General features: G+C 45.1%; 1 protein-coding gene across 2 annotated transcripts in view; it reads left to right on the forward strand.

Moving 5' to 3' along the window:
* Window positions 1–2,266: 2,266 nt before the first annotated feature.
* Window positions 2,267–20,022, forward strand: part of stx2b (syntaxin 2b) — a 126,162-nt gene continuing 108,406 nt past the window's right edge. Inside the window, exons 1-3 of one of the 2 annotated variants that reach the window (XM_072240782.1) lie at window positions 2,267–2,414; window positions 11,828–11,902; window positions 13,156–13,255. In XM_072240782.1, the coding sequence (XP_072096883.1) occupies window positions 2,385–2,414; window positions 11,828–11,902; window positions 13,156–13,255 (205 nt within the window). In that variant the 5' untranslated portion in view covers window positions 2,267–2,384. Of the gene's footprint in view, window positions 2,415–2,474; window positions 3,410–11,827; window positions 11,903–13,155; window positions 13,256–20,022 lie in introns of those variants that run through there. The other variant, XM_072240783.1, reaches the window with a different exon arrangement.

The raw sequence follows: 20,022 nt of genomic DNA on the forward strand, positions 1-20,022 counted from the left end.
TCTCACCATTCCAACATCTGCAGTATTTTATTTCCCTGTGCTTTGTGTCTCACCATTCCAACATCTGCGGTATTGCATTTCCCATGTTTTGTACGTCACCATTCTAACATCTGCAGTATTTTATTTCCCTGTGCTTTGTGCCTCTCCATTCCAACATCTGCAGTAATGTATTTCCCTGTGCTTTGTGTCTCACCATTCCAATATCTGCAGTATTTTATTTCCCTGTGCTTTGTGCCTCACCATTCCAACATCTGCAGTATTTTATTTCCCTGTGCTTTGTACCTCACCATTCCATTCTGCAGTATTGTGGTTCTGCTCTATGTTGTAACTCAGTATTCCAGCATCTGCAGTATTGCATTTCCCTAAACTCATTTTTCCAGCATCTGCAGTATTGTATTTCTCCTGTGCCCTGTACCTCACTGTTCAAGTACCTGCAGTTTTTTGCTTGTTCTGTGCTTTGTACCTCAACGTTCCTGCATCTGCAGTATTGTAATTCTCCTCTGATCTGTACCTCACTATTCCTGAATCTGCAGTATTGTATTCCTCGCGCTTGTTGTTCCAGCATTTCTTTTCCTCCATCTTCTGCTTTTAATTTTAAATATTTTAACATTTTATTTTGAGATACAGCATGAAAACAAGTCCTTTCCACCCAATTACATCCATGTGTCCAATTAAGTCTTTGGAATATGGGAGGAAACCCGAGCATACAGGGAGCATATCTCCTTCCAATCGCAATGAATGAAAATCAACAAACTGCAGGTGTGGGAAGTCTGGGCGGAAAACAGAAATTCCACATCAGGACAGGCAGTATCTGTGGAGAGAGAAGCAGACTTAACATTTCATGGCAGGGAGCCTTCATCAGAATTGGGAAAGAGCGAGAAAAGTCAGCTTGAAGTTGCAGAGAGGCTGTGGAAAGGACGGATAGGAGAAAGGGAATATCGGTGACAGGCTTGTGATGGGGATAAGCGGGTGATGCTGTCACTTTGTCAATGGGCTGGAGAGCAAGAGCACGATGCAAATGTGAAAGACAGATTGGTGGAGAATGCTAAGCAGATTAGCAGAAAGGATGGGGCTTGGGGCTGTGGCAGGTCTTGCAGGTTTGGGGTGGGGACAGGGCTTGGTGGTGTGGTTGGGGTTTGCAGCTGCAGGGTAGGTGAGGTGGGGCTTGCTGCAATGATTCATTGCGATTGCAATAAGGTTAGAAGGTGGAGGATGTGAGTGACATGAAGCTGTAAAATGCAGTGCTGAGTTATCTGGCTAAATTTCACTAGGAGTTTGAGGATAATTCGTATGACACCAAAGACTCTCACTGTAGTAATTGTACCGTGGGGAGTATTCCAACTGGTTGCATCACTTTGTGGTATGAGGGGAGGGGGCACGGCACAGGATCTGAAAAAGCTGCATAAAGTTGTAAACTCAAGGGCACTAATCTCCTAGTGTCAAGAACATCTTCAAGAAGTGATGCCTCAAAAAGGCAATGTTCATCATTAAGGACTCCCATCACCCAGGACATGTCCTCTTCTCATTGCCACCATCAGGGAGGGATATAGGAGCCTGAAGACACACACTCAACGATTTAGGAACAATTTCTTCCCCTCTGACATCAAATTTCTGAATGGATAATAAACCCATGAACACTACCTTATCATTTTTTTGCTCTCTCTTTGCACTACTCGCATTATTTTTAAAAATACATTTCTTTTTGTAATTTATATGTTTAAAATGATTATGTATTGCAATTTGCTGCTGCAAAACAATAATTTTTTACAACATTCGCCAGTGATATGAAACCTGATTCTGATGCTGCTTGATGGAGGGTACAGCTCTGTGTTTGGTTTTGAGGTTGGGACTTTTGGGGACATTGTGGGGGGGGGGCTGGAGAAGGGTTGGTCAATCCCAAGATTGATTGGCAGACCAGATAAGGAATAGAATGGGCGTTAATGTGAAGAACGCTAATGGCAGGCTGGGGTTGGGAGATTAACAGAGCTATAGGTGGGACAAGGGATCGGGCTTGTTGTGAATGAGATCACAGACAGAGGGGGAAGTCCATGTGAGATGGGACATGGACAAGGCTTGGTACTAAAGTGAAGGAAGGATGGGGCTTGGTGTCGTGGGCGGGGACAGACGGGTATGGGCGGGGTTTGCCGCTGCAGAGTAAGGAAGGGGCGGGGCTTGGTGTCGTGGGCGGGGACAGACGGGTATGGGCGGGGTTTGCCGCTGCTGGGCAGGAGGGGCGGGGCTTGGTGTTGCGGCGGCGGGGTTTGCAGCTGCAGAGTAAGGGAGGGGGACGGGGTCCGCTGCCGCGGGGCGCCGGCGCGCATGTGCAGTTGCCGGCACTGCTGAAGGCGGCCTGTGCCGGTGCCGGCGGCGGTGGTGGCTTCGAAATGAAGGACCGGCTCGGTGACCTGTCGGCGGTGAGTGAGTGGCGGCCGGAGACCAGAACACTCACCCCCACCCCCATTCCCCTCCACCCTGACTCCCCGACAACACCTCCCCTTCCCGCTTGTCAGACAAGCGCAGGACCGTTACCCGGGACTGGAAGGCGGAGGCCCGGCGGTCCGACCGCGGGTAGTCGCTATTCGCCGTTCCCCCTTCTCCAACTAGCTCCAGGAGTATTGTCGTCTTTCCCACCAGACCGGGTAATGTGTCCACCTACCCTCAGGCAATGTGTCGCCCCACCCACCCATTCTCCACCGGTATTGTTGCCTTCCCTACCCCTTCCAGTGTAATGTGTTCTCCTCCAGCCCCCCACTCCACCGGTATTGTATTCCCCACCTCCCCTGGGTAATGTGTCCACCCACCCTCAGGCAATGTATCGCCCCACCCACCCATTCTCCACCGGTGCTGTCTTCCCCACCTCCCCTGAGTAATGTCACCTCCCCCCCCACTCCACCGGTATTGTCTTCCCTAATGTAATGTGGCTCTCTTCCCCTCCCCACCCCCCATCCTCAGGCAATGTATTGTCCCACCTCCTGGGAATTATGTCTCCTTCCCTCCCCACCCGTCCTCCACCGTTTTTTCCGCCTTCTCCACCCCTCCCGGGTAAAGTGTCCCGGCATCCTGACCCCTGAGTAACGCATACGTGCTGTCAACCACTCCTCGGGGCGCTGTGTCCTTTCACCCACCCACACCCCCCTCACTCCCTGGGGCGTTGTTCCAATGTATTTGGCTTTGAGGAAACTGCACTGCCGTGTGGTCACTGTTGCAAGCTGGGAAGTGCAGCAGCCATTCTGTTGGACAGAACTTTCGAGTTTTACCCAGAAAGTCTTTTTCGTAAGCCCATCACCCCTACTTGAGGCATATCTGGCCAGAGTCCTCTGTCCTGGGCCAGAGTTTGATTGGTCATGTGGCTTCCACGTTCACCACACGACTTCATTCAGCTTCCAGGCGAAGACCCTTCCTCTCCCAGGTATGAGGTCTTTGAGGCTCCTGTTGGTGTTTCTGTAGCTCTGGGCTTTTACAGGATGGGGCCGTTCGCTCCATGCCCAGCCCTCCTCCTCAAGCAGGCGGGCTTGGGACCGTCTACCACAAAGTTACCTGGAAACAGTGCCGAGGTTCACGCTGCTCCACTGAAACACTCAGCATCTGTTTAACAAATTATGCCTTTGACGGTGAAATCTTGTCCAGTGGGCACTGATTATACCTCCGAATCTATGATGTGAATTCTGTGCAGACAGTGCTGAGGTTGTTGCCACAGAACTTTGCTGAAGAGTCTGAGGTTACACGTGAATTGTGAGAGTTGTAAACCACAGTGTGGTTTTAAAGGAGTGAACTTTGTAAGCAGTTAGATTTCTGTCTTTTGTCTTCAAATACAGTCGATTCTGGTTAATTGGGATGCATCAGAGTATTTTGGCCAAATTAAGCAGCTGTTTTAATTAGCTAGAGTTCATGGAAATAGTTAAAAAGGTATAATAAAGACATGCTATCACTTAACTGAGTAACAAATTATATATTTAAGTGAAATACTGAACAAATTAGTAAACTGTGTACTACAATACTATAAAACTGTTGGTTCCTAATAGTTATCGATGGAAATACTGAGATACATCCTAGGACACACTGGGGCACCTCGCCAATGATGTAATCCAGGATCATTGAGTGTTTCGGGTCTTTCAACATAAAATGCCCTCACCCAGGTGACTCAGCCAAGCGTTGATCAGTTCCTGACTTGTGTCCCAGCAGCACTGGTCCACGGGTCACACCTCTTGATCCGTAGCCATCTGGAGGCTCGCTCAGCAGTTACCATGATGGTCCTGAGGGCGCCTCTGTATAGCCCTGCAATGTCAAGGAGAGAGTAGGTTCTGCAGAGCGAGCAGCTAGCATAACCTCTACATGCCCCTCTGCAGTCTCGCATTGTGCCCTCCACCCTGTCAAAGGAACTGCCCTACCAGCTCCTGCTTGAACACCTCAATCCGGTCTTCCCAAGGCCCCCTCAGTTATACCATGACCCCCTGCTTTGAGGTTTCTCACAAAATGACCATGTCAGGCCTCAGTAATGAGGAATTCGCCCAGTGTACGCTGCCATGTTCTCTTGATTGACTATAAATGAACAAAATCAGCGCAGACACCTAGTGCAGATATTAGGCTCCCTTCGATGATCGCATCCTCCAAATCTTCATTTTCATTGTAACATTCAAGAAAATTGTCAACACCTTCAAATTCTTAGTTCCTAACTTGTCGGAAGTAGTGAAATAATTTCATTTTCACTCCTGGCCGTTTTCAAGCATCTCCAAGCCTGAATGCCTGAAACCGCAGTGACCGAAATGGTTCTGAATTGTCTTGCTGCTTATTTCTCGCTAATTACCAGTGACAAAACACTGCTTTTTGAACGCAAGTGCCACAATTGATGCTTTTTAAAAAAAAATTTGCTTTAAGCGTGGTGTAGTGTCTAATGGACAATTAAGTGGATGTAACTGATGCTAGTTACAAACTGTTCGGCACCAACATTCTCCTGTTCCAATTAACAGGCATGATGTCCCAAATAAACAAAGGAAATCCTGGCTGCTTTCTCAATTAGTTTTTGGTCTTTAAGAGTTGTCCCAAATAAAGTTCAAAAGCTCCAAGTAAATTTATTATCAAAGTACATACACGTCACCATGCACAACCCTGAGATTCATTTTCTTACAGGCATACTCATTAAATCCAATAACCATAATAGAATCAATGAAAGACTGCACCCAACAGGGCGACAACCAGTGTGCAAAAGAGGACAATCTGTGCAAATACAAAAGAAGATAATAAATAAGCAATAAATATCGTGAACATGAGATGAAGAGTCCTTGAAAGTGACTCCATTGGTTGTGGAAACAGTTCTGTGATGGGACAAGTGAGTTATCCCCTCTGGTTCAGGAGCCTGATGGTTGAAGGGTAATAACTGATCCTGAACTGGGTGATGAGAGTCCTGGTACTCCTGTACATTCTTCCTGATGGCAGCAGTGAGAAGGGAGCATGTCCTGGGTGGTGGGGGTCCCTGATGATGGATGCTGCTTTCCTGTGACAGCGTTTCACGTAGATGTGCTCAATGGTAGCAAGAGATTTACCCGTGATGGACTGGACCATATCCAGTACTTTTTGTAGGATTTTCTGTTCAAGAGCATTGTTGTTTCTGTACCAGGCTGTGATGCAGCCAGTCAATATACTGTCCACCACGCTGTATCTCTAAATAAATAAAGGTAAAAAATAAAGACTTTGACACATTGTAGCTTCCCAGGGAAGTGTCATCAGGCGGCGAGTCCAGAAGCTCAGGTTCAGATCAGATTCAGATTTATTTATCGTGTTTAATATATGAGGAGCGTTCGACTCTGAGCCTGTACTCACTGGAGTTTAAAAGAATGAGAGGAGATCTCATTGAAAGCCATCTCTTATTGAAAGGCCTGGATAGAGTGGGTGTGAAGAGAACGTTTCCTGTGGTGGGGGAGTCTAGGACCAGAAGACACAGCCTCAGAATAGAGGGATGTCCATTTAGAACAGAGTTGAGGAATTTCTTTCGCCAAAGAGTGGTGTGTCTGTGGAATTTGTTGCCACAGGTGGCTGTGGAGGCCAAGTCTTTGGGTATTCTTAAATGAAGGTTGATGTGCTCTTTATAGTCAGGGAGTTAAAGGTTACAGGGAGAAATTAGGAGGATGGTGTTGAGAGGGATAATAAAAGCCATGATTGAATGGCAGAGCAGGCTCAATGGAACAACTGGCCTAATTCTGCTTCAGTGTCTTGTGGTCTTTTGATATATCGAACGATACAGTGAAATGTGTTTTTTTGTGTTAATAAGTAGCACAGCCTAAGGATGTGCTGGGGCAGCCTACAAGTGTCACCACCCATTTCAGTGCTAACACAGCGTGTCCACAATGCTCAGTAGAACAACACGAGCAACAACAGTTGACCAAGTCCCTCTACCCCTGCATGTGTGTGTGTGCGTGCAGCCACCCACCCATCCCTCCAACCACAACACAGACCACCTCTGGAGTCCCTGGCCCCAGACCTGCAGAGATTAGGCCTTCAGCTTCTGGACTTGATGCATTCGGCCTTTGACCATCAAACTTTGACCTCAGGACTTGCCAATCATGTCACTTTGATGTCAGGTTGCTCCGAGAAACAACCCTTTGGTGCTTACCGCTGCAGGATTTAGAAAAAAATCTTGAATCAGAGGTGTTCAACATTCCTGAGCGAGCTAGAAGGTAAATCAGAGAGGTAGAAGATGCCTTCAGAAAGTAGTGGATTTGACTCAGTCCCTTCCCACACTGAGAATATCTACATGGAGCATTGTTGTAGGAAAGCAGCATCCATCAAGGACCTCCACTGCCCAGTGCATACTCTCTTCTCACTGCTGCTATTTTTAAAAAATTTACTACACATTTTTAATGTTCTGTCTTTTTGCTTTAATTTGATTTTTATATATATACTTATTGTAATTTATAGTTTTTATTTTTATGTATTGCAATGTACCGTTACTGCAAAACAGCAAATTTCACAATATATACCAGTGATGTTAAGCCTGATTCTGAGCCCTGCTGTATGAAGGCAAGCATGCCACATGCATTCTTTACTACCGTATCTTCACCATTTCAAGTTGCTGGGTGTCAGTATCTCTAAGAATCTAACTTGGGCCCAACACTTACCCATCTTCCTGAATATCTTCAAGAAGCGATGACTCAAAAAGATGGTGTCCATCATTAAGGACCTCCATCACCCAGGACATGTCTTCTTCACGTTGCTACGATCAAGGAGGAGGTACAAGAGCCTGAAGACCTACATTCAATGATTTAGGAACAGTTTCTTCCCTTCTGCCATCTGAGCAGTTCATGAACGCTACCTCACTATATTTTGTTTTTAAACTATTTTTAATATATTTCTTAATTGTAACTTGTATACTAATTTATTATGTTTAAGATGGTGGTGAATATTGGTAGCTCAGGTTGAGGCGTTTGATGCTTGGCAATTGGCTTGTAGACGTTTCATCACCAATCAGATTGGTACCCTCAGTGCACAGTTGTTGGTGTCTCACTTGCTTTGGTCCTGATTGGCTACCCCTTCAGTTGACCTTTTAATTCTGTTGGTTCGCATTTCTTTGGCCCTTGGGGGTTCATAGTTGGCATCTATTTCAATATCTTTGTTTATGGAGTTAGAATCCAAGCAAATGGGGGCCTATAGAAATGCAGATGCTCCTAAAGAGACACCAACAACTGTGCACTGAGGATGTCACCTTGACTGGTGATGAAACGTCAGCAAGCTAATTGTCAAGCTCGGCGAAAACTGTAACATCAGTTTATGATGTCTTGCACTGTACTGCTGCAGCAAGACAACAAAATTGATATGTCAGTGATAATGAACCTGATTCTGATACTGTGGACTTTACAGAACATCGGGTACAGTTGAGGGAAAATGTTAATACTGCACCACTTGTCCTTTATCTGAACGCTCCGTAGCAAACAACAGAAAAATCTACAACTTTTCAATGCAGCTTGGATTAATCTAGAAGAAATATTGAAGTTGGCAGTGTTTCTGAAATGTGCACTATTGTGAATTTGAACTTGGTGCATGCCGTGGTGTTTTGTGAATTGGACCTTCGTGTTGTTCTTGGCACTGGTTCAGGCCACTCTGCTAACACTGACAATAACAGTGAGAAGCAGTTGGGTGGAGAAAGTTGTGATAAGATCAGGCGAGCTTCAGAGTATTGAGTAAAGATCACAGTGTGACATTCAAACTACAGAAAGCTGTTGGCTTCCACCTTGTTTTCACTCCAGCTTCTTTGAATTTAATTTCCTGTAGCCTCGACCCACAAAGCTGTCAGATAGTCCAGGAAAGTATAAATGTTTGTGGACCTGTATTGGGGCCAGGGGCGGAGCTGCTTCTGACAAGGCATCCCAGCGGACTTCCCACTATGAGTTCAAGATGAAGTTTATTGAATTGTTTATCATTCTCCAGTCCAGCACCCAAAGAGTTTTTGTGACTGTTGGCAAGTGCCTGTAGATACCCTCAGCCAGCCATTAGATGTGTTTCTGTTTTTCAGTTTTGGCTTCAAGCAAGCTTTCAATGATTCAATGATCTACAGTATTCAAAATTCAAAGTAAACTTATTGAAATATGTTTATATTACTGTATACAATGCTAAACGAAGTGAGAGTAGCTGGCGGGCCTCATACCCTGGTGAGATAGGGACACGCCTGTACTAAAATGTAAAGTCAGCTCCAGCAGATGGCTGGGTGAGATCTACAGTGAGTTCCAATGCCTAAGGAAGTGGTTCTACAATGCTCTGTGGAGAGAGAAGGGCGTGACACGGCACAGAAGATGTCATGGTCATCTACTGTAACCAAGGCAGACCCCAGCCTTTTCACTTTAAAAACTCTCCCACACATCGTTGGGTATGACACACAAACACCACAAATGTGAGATTCATTTTCTTGCAGGCATTTGTAGTAAAACAAAGAAATACAACAGAACCAATGAAAAACTACAAAGTCTAACAAGCAACCAATGTGCAAAAGAATATAAACTGTGTAAATACTAATTAAATGAATAATACTGAGCACATGAGTTGGAGAGCTTTGACAGTGAGTCTATAGGCTGTAGAATCACTTCAGAGTTGAGGTTAGTGAAGTTATCCATGCTGGTTCAAGAACCTGATAGCTGATAGGTAATAACTGTTCTTGAAACTGGTGGTGTGAGTCCTGAGGCTTCTGTACCACCTCCCTGATGGCAGCAGCAAGAAGAGAGCATGTTGTGCGTGTTGGGGGTCCCCGATCATGGATGCTGCTTTCACGTGACAATGTTCCACGTAGATGTACTCATTGATGGGGTGGGCTTTACCTGTGATGGACTGGGCTGTATCCATTACTTTTTGTAGGATTTCCCGTTCAAGGACACTGGTGTTTTCATGTCAGACCATGATGCAACCATACATCTCTACAAGTTTGTCGAAGTTTTAGCTGACACACCAAATCTGCACAAACTTCTGGGAAAGTAGAGGGGTTGCTGTGCCTTCTTTGTAAAGGCACTTGCGTGCTGGTTCCCAGGGCAGATCCTCTGAAATGATGCCGAAGAATTTAAAGTTGCTGACCCTCTCCACCTCCGATCCCCTGATGAGGACTGGCTCATGGACCTCCGGTATCTTCTTCCTGTGATCAATAATCAGCTCTGACATTGAGGGAAAGGTGGCTGGGCTGCTGTGGCAGCAATCAGATTTTCAAACTCCCTCTGAAATGCTGATTCATTACCAGCTGTTGTGCTGGGACCCACACCCACACCACATTGTCCAAGTCCTGTTTTGGAAAATTGTTTTGCACCAACTGGTTAAACTTCAGAATTGGATAAATTATCACTGATATATAATTTGTGTTAAGAGCCAACACACCTGAGATTGTGCTGGAAGGTTTTGATATTTTAGTCTTACGGAGCTTTGGTAAAGCGGTGAGGAATACGGCTAGAGTAGTGTAATATGAGGTAAAAAGTTCAAGTGCAGTTTATTGTCATCTAACTATATACATTTATATAATGTATATAACCATATAATGTATATAGAAATGAGACAACGCTTCTCCAAACCAGGGTGTAGAGCACAGTAGTACACATAACACATGATAACTTATAAAGGTAAGGATAAAATCTACAGATGAATCACACACAAATAACAAACTAGAGTGCAGAAATTAAACATTGTAAGGTACAAAACAGATTAGTTAGTGACACTGAATGTGATGTGGCAAGGAGTTCGGAAGCCTAATGGCCTGAGGGAAGCAGCTGTTTCCCATCCTGACAGTTCTTGTTTTTATGTATTGGTGTCTCCTGCCTGATGGTATAAAGTCAGAGGATGCTGGATGGATGAGTGGGATCCTAAAGGCCTTGTGTATGCAACGCTCCTAATAAATGTCCCTGATGGATGGTGAGGAGACCCCTATGATCCTCTCAGCTGTTGCAGGGTCTTCTGGTCCAATGCTCCTGTAAAATTCAATTAAGATGGCCGTTAAGATTTTCAAATTACAGATTAAATTTATTATCAAGGTACACGTATGTCACTATATACAACCCTGTGATTCATTTTCTTGTGGGCATAGTCAATAAATCTATAGAATAATAACCATAACAGAATCAATGAAAGATCACCCAACTTGGGTGTTTAACCAAAGTGCAGAAGACAACAAACTGTGCAAATAAAGAAAGAAATAGTAATAAATAATAAATATCGAGATCATGAGGTGAAGAGTCCTTGAAAGTGAGTCCATAGGCTGTGGGAACATTTCAATGATGGGGCAAGTGAAGTTATCCCCTCTGGTTCAAGATAGTTGAGGGGTAATAACTGTTCCTGAACCTGGTGGTGTAGAACCTAAGGCTTCTGCACCACTTTCCTGGTGGTAACAGCGAGAAGAGAGCATGTCCTGGGTGGTGGAGATCTCTGATGATGGATGCCGCTCGCTTTCCTGCAATGGTGTTTCATGTAGATCTGCTCAGTGGTGGGGAGGGCTTTACCTGTGATGCACTGGCCTGTATCCACTACTTTTTGTAGGGTTTTCTTTTCAAGGGCTTTGGTGTTTCTATACCAGGCTGAGGTGCAGCAAGTTAGTTATACTCTCCACCACACGTTTGTCAAAGTTTTAGATGTCATGCCAAATCTCCACAAACTCCTAGAAGTAGAAGAGCTGCAGTACTTTCTTCATAATTGCACTTACATGCTGTGCTCAGGACAAGCCCTTCAAAATAATAACACATAGGAATTTAAAGTTAGTAACCTTCACCTTTTATCCTCCATTGAGGACTGACTCATAACCTCTGGTTTCCTTCTACTGAAGTCAATAATCAGCTCTTTGGTCTTGCTGACATTGAGTGAAAGGTGGTTGCTGTAGTAGCTAGATTTTCAATCTCCCTCCTATATGCTGATTCATCACCATCTTTGATTCAAATTTTGGTTAAGTTTAGAAGTCCAATGCCCTTCTGCTGTGGGGCTGTACCCACTGATGGGGGAAGGCTTTGGGAGTAAATCCCAAGGAAAAATCCTGAGCTGGGGCCCCTAAGACTCCTGTGTTGAGTTCAATGCTGACTGGCAACTGCTGTGACGCCGCTGATGTCGAACTGTATTGGTCTCTGCCGTTCCAGCTGAATAGAGAGGGGGAGCCTGCTACATAGGCACCAACTTGCTCTCCATATTGTACTGCCCTGGCTTGCATATAGACAGCCAGGATGCGACAGCCATGGTCACCTCCGACTGATGGAGAACTCTCTTAGAAGTCCAACATTGAACTAGCTGAAGATAAATCAAATTGAGCTAGAAAATATGTGCTGCCATAGCTCTTTGAGAATTTGCACAATCGTTTGATGATTTTTTTGTTTTTGTCTATATCTAGTACAAAGAAAACTTTGAAGATGAAGTGACGATTACTGTGGAGAAAGATCACTTTATGGATGCCTTCTTCCAGCAGGTAGGTAGTTGGTAATTGGAAGTTGCTGCATTATCGTCCCATGTACCAGATACAGTGATAAACCATTTTAATTACTCCCCTCATTCCTGTTCTGACATGTCGGTCCATGGCCGCCTCTTCTGCCATGAGAAGCAACTCCTCATACGTAGCCTCTAACCAGATGGCATGAACATTAATTTTTCAACTTCCGGTGATTTTTCTCCTTCCCTTTTCTCTTTATTTCCCCACTCTGGCCTCTTACCTCTTCCCCTCACGTGCTTATCACTTCCCCCTGGTGCCCCCCTTCCCTTTCTCCCATGGTCCACTCTCCTCTCCAATCAGATTTCTTTTTCACCAACCCTTTACATTTTTCAGTTATCACCTCCCAGCTTCTTACTTCATCCCCCCCTCCTCCACCCACCTGGCTTCGCCTGTCATCTTCCAGCTTGTCCTCCTTCCCCTCCCCCCTCCGCCACCTTATTCTGGCATCTTTCCCTTTCCCTTCCATTCCTGATGAAGGGTCTCAGCTCGAAATGTTGACTGCTTATTCATCTCCATAGATGCTGTCTGGCCTGCTGAGCTCCTCCAGCATTTTGTATGTGTTGCTCTGATTTCCAGCATCTGCAGAATCTCTTATGTTTATTACTAATTATTTTGGTTTACTCAATAAGTGGAATTACTGTAGATGGAAATACTGGAGACAAGAATTCTCAGCGCAAAGCCCATGAATCAACTGCTTCATATCAGAGTGTGCTCTCCACCATCTCTTATTTATTTTCCAGAAAACTAATTAATTGACTGCTCGTACATCTTATTGATGCTTTCAAACTGCAATGTAAATCTGTACTTCAATGACAGAACTAATTTCTGTCGGAGGGGATAAACAGTTGAGGTTTCGGGCTGAGACCCTTAATCAGGACTGGAAAGGAAGGAGCCACAGCTAGAAAACCAAACTCTCTCCACTCCTCTCCCAACTTCACAGTCTGGCTTTTGTCCCCATCCTCTCCATTCCTGAACAAGGATCTGGGTCCCAAAACATCAACTGTTTATTCATTTCCATAGATACTGTCCTGCTGAGTTCCTCCGGTATCTTGTGTGTGTCACTCTGGATTTCCAGCATCTGCAGAATTTCATGTGTTTATGATAGAGGCTGAACAGAAAGGTAGCTGAGAGGAACCATGCATGAACATGCAGTCTAGTTGTTTCTGTAACTCTGTGCCCTTTGCTTCACACGTGAGCACAGTCCGTAATTAGAGACTGGGTTGATTTTGCAGGTTGAGGAGATCCGAGGATGTATCAATCGCATCTCTGACGACGTGGAAGAAGTGAAGAAGAAGCATAGCATCATCCTATCAGCGCCCAACCCTGATGGCAGTGAGTATTGGCTTGAAATGGTTAAGAGCTAATGTTGTATCAAAGTTCTGCTTGGAGATTAACACTGACGTCATGTGTGCTGGAAGCCAGAGCAATGAAAATCTGTTTGGAATTAGCAAGTGTGCTGAAGGGGCTTAACCAGTGCCTTCCCATAATTCAGAAGGAAATGTCGGCTGCTCACTGTCTTAATGGTCCACACACCCACCTCCACTCTCTGCTTTAAAATAGACTTACCAGTTCTAACAAAGGGTCTCAGCTCGAAGCATCAACTGTTTATTCCCCTCCATAGATGCGGCTTGACATCCTGAGTTGCTCCAGCAGTTTGTGTATGTTGCCCTGGAGTTCCAGCATCTGTAGAATCTCATGTTTATTACTAATTATTTCATTTTATTCGTTAAGTAGAATTTCATCTCCAAGTTGATAGTATTCATGAAAACACTTGAAACAAGAATTAGTCATAGTCATAGAAAAGTACAGCACAGAGAAAGGCCCTTCGGCCCATCTATCTCATTCATGCTGAACCATTTACAGTGCCTGCTCCCATCAATCTGCACAGTGACCACAGCCCTCCATACCCTTACCATCCATGTACCTATCCAGACTTCCCTTAAATGTGGAAATTGAGCTCGCATGCACCACAAGAATTCTCAGCTCAAAGCCCTTGAATCAACTGCTTCATATCAGATAGTGCTTCCCACCATCTCATTTATTTTCCAGAAAACTCTTTAATCCACTGCTCTATCTTACTGATGGTTTCACACTGCAATGCAAATCTGTACTTCAGTGACAGAACTAATTTCTGTTAAAGGCACATAAGCAGTTGGTGCTTTAGGCCGAGACCCTCCATCAGGACAGGAAAGGAGCCAGTAGTTCACGCCCCCACCACTCCCCTCCCACCTCTTACATCCCCAAATACTTTGCCCCCTGTCCCCTGGTATTAGCAATTTTCAGTTTGGCTGGAAAGGTCTCTGCCTGTCCACTTGACCCATATCTCTTACCGTCTTGTATATCTCTGTCAAGTCACTTCTGCTCCTCCTTCACTTCAAAGAGAAAGCCCTAGCTCACTCAACCTGCCCTCAGTCGGCATCCTGGTAAATCTCCTCTGCACCTTCTTGAAAGCTTCCACATCCTTCCTATAATGAGGGCAACCAGAACTGAACACGATACTCCAAGTGTGGTCTAACCAGGGTTTTATGGAGCAGCAAGATTACTTCTCAGCTTTTGAACTCAATCTTCCAACGTGAAGGCCAATATACCATACGCTGCCTTAAGCACCCTATCAATTTGCTTGGCAACTTTGAGGCAATGTCCTAGCACGGGAATAGTATTACACTACTGTGCCATTCCCGTGGAACAAAGGCAGATAAGTGGGATTAAAGTACAGATCAAGAGTAGTCAAAGTGAATGGAAGAATGGCTTCTGGCGGCTGTGACTGCTCCCGTCCACGTTCAGTCTGTTCACGAACTGAGGAGCTGTTCATGTGTCCAGGCGCTCTGTTCTGGTAAAGTAGAGAGTGTAGATTGTCCAGAAAATATAATGTGATGAATTAATCACTTAAGTTGGTTTATTATTGTCACATGTACCAAGGTACAGTGAAAATCTTCTGCAAGTAGTCCATACAGGTGGGCTGACTGGCCTGATTCTGTTCCTTTGTCTATAGTTTTACTAGGTTTTTGATTAGATACAAGAAATGCAGATGCTGGAAATCTAGACCAACACAAAAAATATGCTGAAGGAGCTCAGAAGGTCAGGCAGCATCTGTGGAAAAGAATAAACAGTCAACGGTTTTGGCCGAGGCCTTCCATCAGGATTGGGAAAATTAGATGAGAAGTCAGAGTAGGGTCAGGGAGGGGAGAAAGAAGTATAAGGTGATAGGTGAAACTATGAGGGGGGATGGGTGAAGTCGACTGGTAAAAAGAGATGAAGGGCTGGAGGAGGGGGAATCTGATAGGAGAGGACAGAAGACCATGGAAGAAAAGGAAGAGGGAGGAGTGCCAGAGGGAGGTGATGGGAAGGTAAAGTGATAAAGTGAGAGAGGGAAAGGTGAATGGTGAAGGAGAGGAGGGTGGAGCATGGACTGACGTAGGAACGGGAAGTAGAATTGAAATGGGTGGCCACAAGGAAATCCCACTTTTTGTGACGGATGGAATAAAGGGGCACCCAACATAGTCCACTTTGTTAAGCACCTTCCCTCCATCCGCCACAAAAAGCGGGATTCCCCAGTGGCCACCTAATTTCCTCAAATTAATTCTGCTCCTGTGTCTTATGGTCTTATTATTTCTTCACATCAGTGTGTTATGGTTGTACAAGGGAAAATTAAGGCATCCGTTGGTCTTGCGAGACCATGGATCTGCGCCTGGAAAATCTTCACTCTCCAGGGCGCAGGCCTGGGCAAGGTTGTATGGAAGACCGCAGTTGCCCATGCTGCAAGTCTCCCCTCTCCACGACACCAATGTTGTCCAAGGGAAGGGCATTAGGACCCATACAGCTTAGCACCAGTGTCGTCACAGAGCAATGTGTGATTAAGTGCCTTGCTCAAGGACACAACACATGTTGCCTCGGCTGGGGCTCGAACTTACGACCTTTGGGTTGCTAGTCCAATGTCTTAACCACTTGGCCACGTGCCCACACAATACAATGCAGAATAAAGTGTTACAGTTTCAGTGGAAGTGCAGGCAATAAGGTGCAAGATCATAATGAAGTATGATCTTTTCGTACGAGGGTCTAATAACCAGGATCGAAGCTGTACATGGTTTCAGGCTTTTGTATTTTCCGCCCCGTGGGAGGGAGGACAGAGAATGTCTGGGATGTGTAGCATCTCTGATTATGTTGTTGAGAGTCTTAAAAAATCTGACACACTGGGGATCAATTTACATGCAACAGTAACTATGAAATCCTCGTATCTACAAACAGAACTCTCAAGTTTCAGCTGAGTTTTCATTCGGAAATTGTGAATGGCATTTTGCCTTGAACTCTTGGCATTAAAAGAGCTTCTGTCTTCCAACATTGTAATTTGCTTCATATTAAAGTCAAATGCATTTATTATCAAAATATCTATGTAGTATACAACCCAGAGATTTGTCTTTCCACAGACAGCCATGAAATAAAAAAAAATGAAACCCAGGCAAAGAAAAACATCAAGCACCCAGCACGCACAAAAAAGAACAAATCATGGGAACAACACAAAAAATGTGAAAAACGCAGAATATAAAACATCAAACCACAAAGTCAATGGAACAGTCCAAGAATGTTCAATTTCAGTTCAATTCAAACCAGTGTGTCATTTGTGGACTGCAGACCGCAGAGCTGGTCTGCCCCGATCAGAATTGCTACAAAACAACAACAAAGGAGAAACCAGAAACACATAACGTGAACAACAGAGTCCAATCCGCAGACCGCAGTGATTAAACCTTGCCCAAGACCCAACACTCCGGCACCGTCCTCTGGCAGTACTGAGTGAGAGGGAGAGACCAATCGAATATAGGCACCTTCCTCCTGGAGCAGTAAATGAGAGAGGGAGACAGATAGACAGTTAGGGACCTTCCACCAGGAGCAGTGAGTGAGAGGGACCTGTCATTCGCAGGCAGACAGCACTGAACACTCGCTCGGCTTCCACTCTCATCCCCATTGAATTCAGTCTTCCTTGACAATTTAATTGGTGAGAAATGGTGTCGATCATGGGCTTGCACCCCATCTCCAAGCTTCTTTGCTTCCAGGTGGTACATATCTCTTGAAGCTTCACTGTAGCCCCTCAGATTCAACAAGGTGCCAGATTAATTGGCCTGAAAACACACCATCAAAATATAGATCAACAGTTTCCAATTTTTCACCCAGAGAGTTGTGGATCTGTGGAATGCTCTGCCTCAGAAGGCAGTGGAGCCCAATTCTCTGGATGCTTTCAAGGGAGAGTTAGATAGAGCTCTTAAAGATAGCAGAGTCAAGGGATATGGGGAAAAGGCAGGAGCGGGGTGCTGATTGTGGATGATCAGCCATGATATCAGTGAATGGCAGTGCTGGCTCAAAGGGCCAAATGGCCTACTTCTGCACCTATTGTCTATAGTAGCAGAATTATCTTTGAAAGAAGTAAAAGTAGTTTTATGAGCACTCTGCAAGATGTCACCGTTGGTTGCGTTGTTTGCTGGCGCCATCTGTCTTGGTGTCCATGGAGGGGAGGCTGGTTTCCAAAACGTATCTCTGCGGTTTCTTGTTGTCTCAAGCAAAGCAGTTGCTATACCATGCCTTGATGCATCTGAATAGGATGCTTTCTGTAGTTCGTTTGTTATGTGATCATGGTCTTTCCATGATTATGATTGTTCTTGGCAAATCTTTCCACAGAAGTGGTTTGCCATTGCCTTCTGGGCAGTGTCTTGACAAGACGGGTGACCCCAGCCATTATCAATACTCTTCAGAGATTGTCTACCTGGTGTCAGTGGTCACATGACCAGGACTTGTGATCTGCACCAGCTGCTCAAACGACCATCACCACCTGCTCCCATGGTCACCTGACCCTGATTGCTGGTGGGGGTGGAGGGGGGCTAAGTAGGGGCTACACCTTGCCCAAGGGTGACCTGCAGGCCAGTGGAGGAAAGGAGTACCTTACATCTCCTGTGGTAGAGATGTATCTCCACCCCGCCACCCTAAGCTTTCTGTAATGCATCGATTTAAAAATTGGTGAGAATCGAAGGAGACGTACCAAATTACTTCAGAGATTACCTGAGGATGTAGAGGCATTGGTGAGCCTTGACTGTGGTGTCTACGTAGTTGGACCAGGGCAGGCTGTTGATGTTCACAGCAATGAACATGAAGTTCTCAACCCTCTCTACCTCAGCACTGTTGTAGACCAGAGAACCCACCTCCTTTCTGAAGTCAATGACCAGCTCTTTTGTTTTCATGACATTGAGTATAAAGGTTGTCATCGTGACGATGTGTCACTAAGCTCGCTATCTCTTTCCTGTGCTCTGACTCATCGCTATTTGATATATGATCCACTATAGTGGTATCATATGCAAATCAGGGTTTACCAATCTGGGGTCCCTGGACGCCTTGCTTAAATAGTATTGGTTCATGGCATAAAAAAGGCTGGGAACCTCTGTATGTGGAAGGAGTTAACACAGAACCTGGCCATGTGTTTGTTAGTGCACAGGTTCCTTTCTCCAGAGCACCAGGTGAGTTTGGATTTGGAGCTGGGTGTACAGACACATTGCAGGTCCTCGTACTTCCCCCACTGTGTGAGTGAGCTGTGGATCATGGAGAGTGTGTGGATGCTGTGGCCTGGAAGTGGTATCTGTGTTACAAAATAGACAAAGTTCAAAGTCAATTTTATTATCAAAGTACGTTCAAAGGTCCAATTTAATGTCAGAGAAATGTATACAATATACATCCTGAAATGCTTTTTCTTCGCAAACATCCACGAAAACAGAAAAGTGCCCCAAGGAATAAATGACAGTTAAACATGAGAACCCCAAAGTCCCCCCCAACTCCCCCCCCCCATGTGTAGGCGGTAGCAACCAACAATCCCCTCTCCCCTCCACCAGCAAAAAACAGGTACATTGGTACCGTCACCGAGCCTAAGCAATAGCAAAGACACAGACCAAAGTTACCGCAAAGGCTTTGCGTTTCATCCAACATTCAACAAACCACAGGTTCTCTCTTTCCCTGGCAAGGGGAGGGAGGTGTCCCCCATTTTCACAGTGAGCAGGAGACATAACAACCCGCTGGTTTACAATGTTAAAAGTCTGTTTTGTCACTTTTTTCAAGCTCTGTGTCCAAAGACTGCAAAGACCTCGGGTCTTCAGGCCCACAGCGAAAGATATTCCGGCTTCCCCGACGACACACGAGTCTTGTGCCGTGACACTGACCCTCGATCTGCCAGTCTCCAGAGCCCTGAGATCTTAGGCTTCCAAACATGAGCGAGACTCTCAGGCCAAACCCTTGGCATGTCGAATAACGGCCAGTTGTGGAACCCCAAGAACGGGTCCCATTCCTGCAAAGAACCGAAGCCTGTGTGTAACTCCAGGACAGGGTCTTCAAAAGAACCTTGAAAGGGAAAAATAAAGATATTAATGGTGGAGATAGAGCTGTTTCAGAAGGTACAAGCAAAGGAGTCGCCGTTAGGTGCCATTAACCCTCCAAAGTGTGCTGCATATGTCACCATATACAACCCTGAGATTCATTTTCTTGTGGGCATACTCAATAAATCCAAAAACCACAGTACAAATGAAAGACCGCTCCAACTTTGGAGTTCAACCAGTGTGCAAAAGAAAGAAATAATAAATAATCGATAAGTACCAAGAACATGAGATGAATCCTTGAAAGTGAGTCCATTGGTTGTGGGAACATTTAAATGATGGGGCAAATGTGTAAAGTTTTCCTGTTTAACTTGAACATGGAGGAATACAAGGTACTTCTCTGTATAAGGATTGAATGTGCAGTTTAACGTGAGGAACAGGAGCAGTGCTGGACCATTCAGCCCCTCAAGGCTGCTGTGCATTCCACAAGACCAAAGCTGAGCTTCTTCACATTTCCATGTTCTAATCCCTCTGGCATCTTACTCTCTCAAGCCCTTCAACTCCAGCCTGGTTATCGTGTGATTCACCTGTACTGGCGGGTGAACTATACTTTATACTTCATTGTCGCCAAACAATTGATACTAGAGCGTACAATCATCACAGTGATATTTGATTCTGTGTTTCCTGCTCCCTGGATTACAAATCGATAGTAAATATTAAACATTTAAATTATAAATCATAAATAGAAAATAGAAAAAT

Source organism: Mobula birostris, chromosome 22 (genome assembly GCF_030028105.1).
Source record: "Mobula birostris isolate sMobBir1 chromosome 22, sMobBir1.hap1, whole genome shotgun sequence".
Lineage (NCBI taxonomy): Eukaryota > Metazoa > Chordata > Chondrichthyes > Myliobatiformes > Myliobatidae > Mobula > Mobula birostris.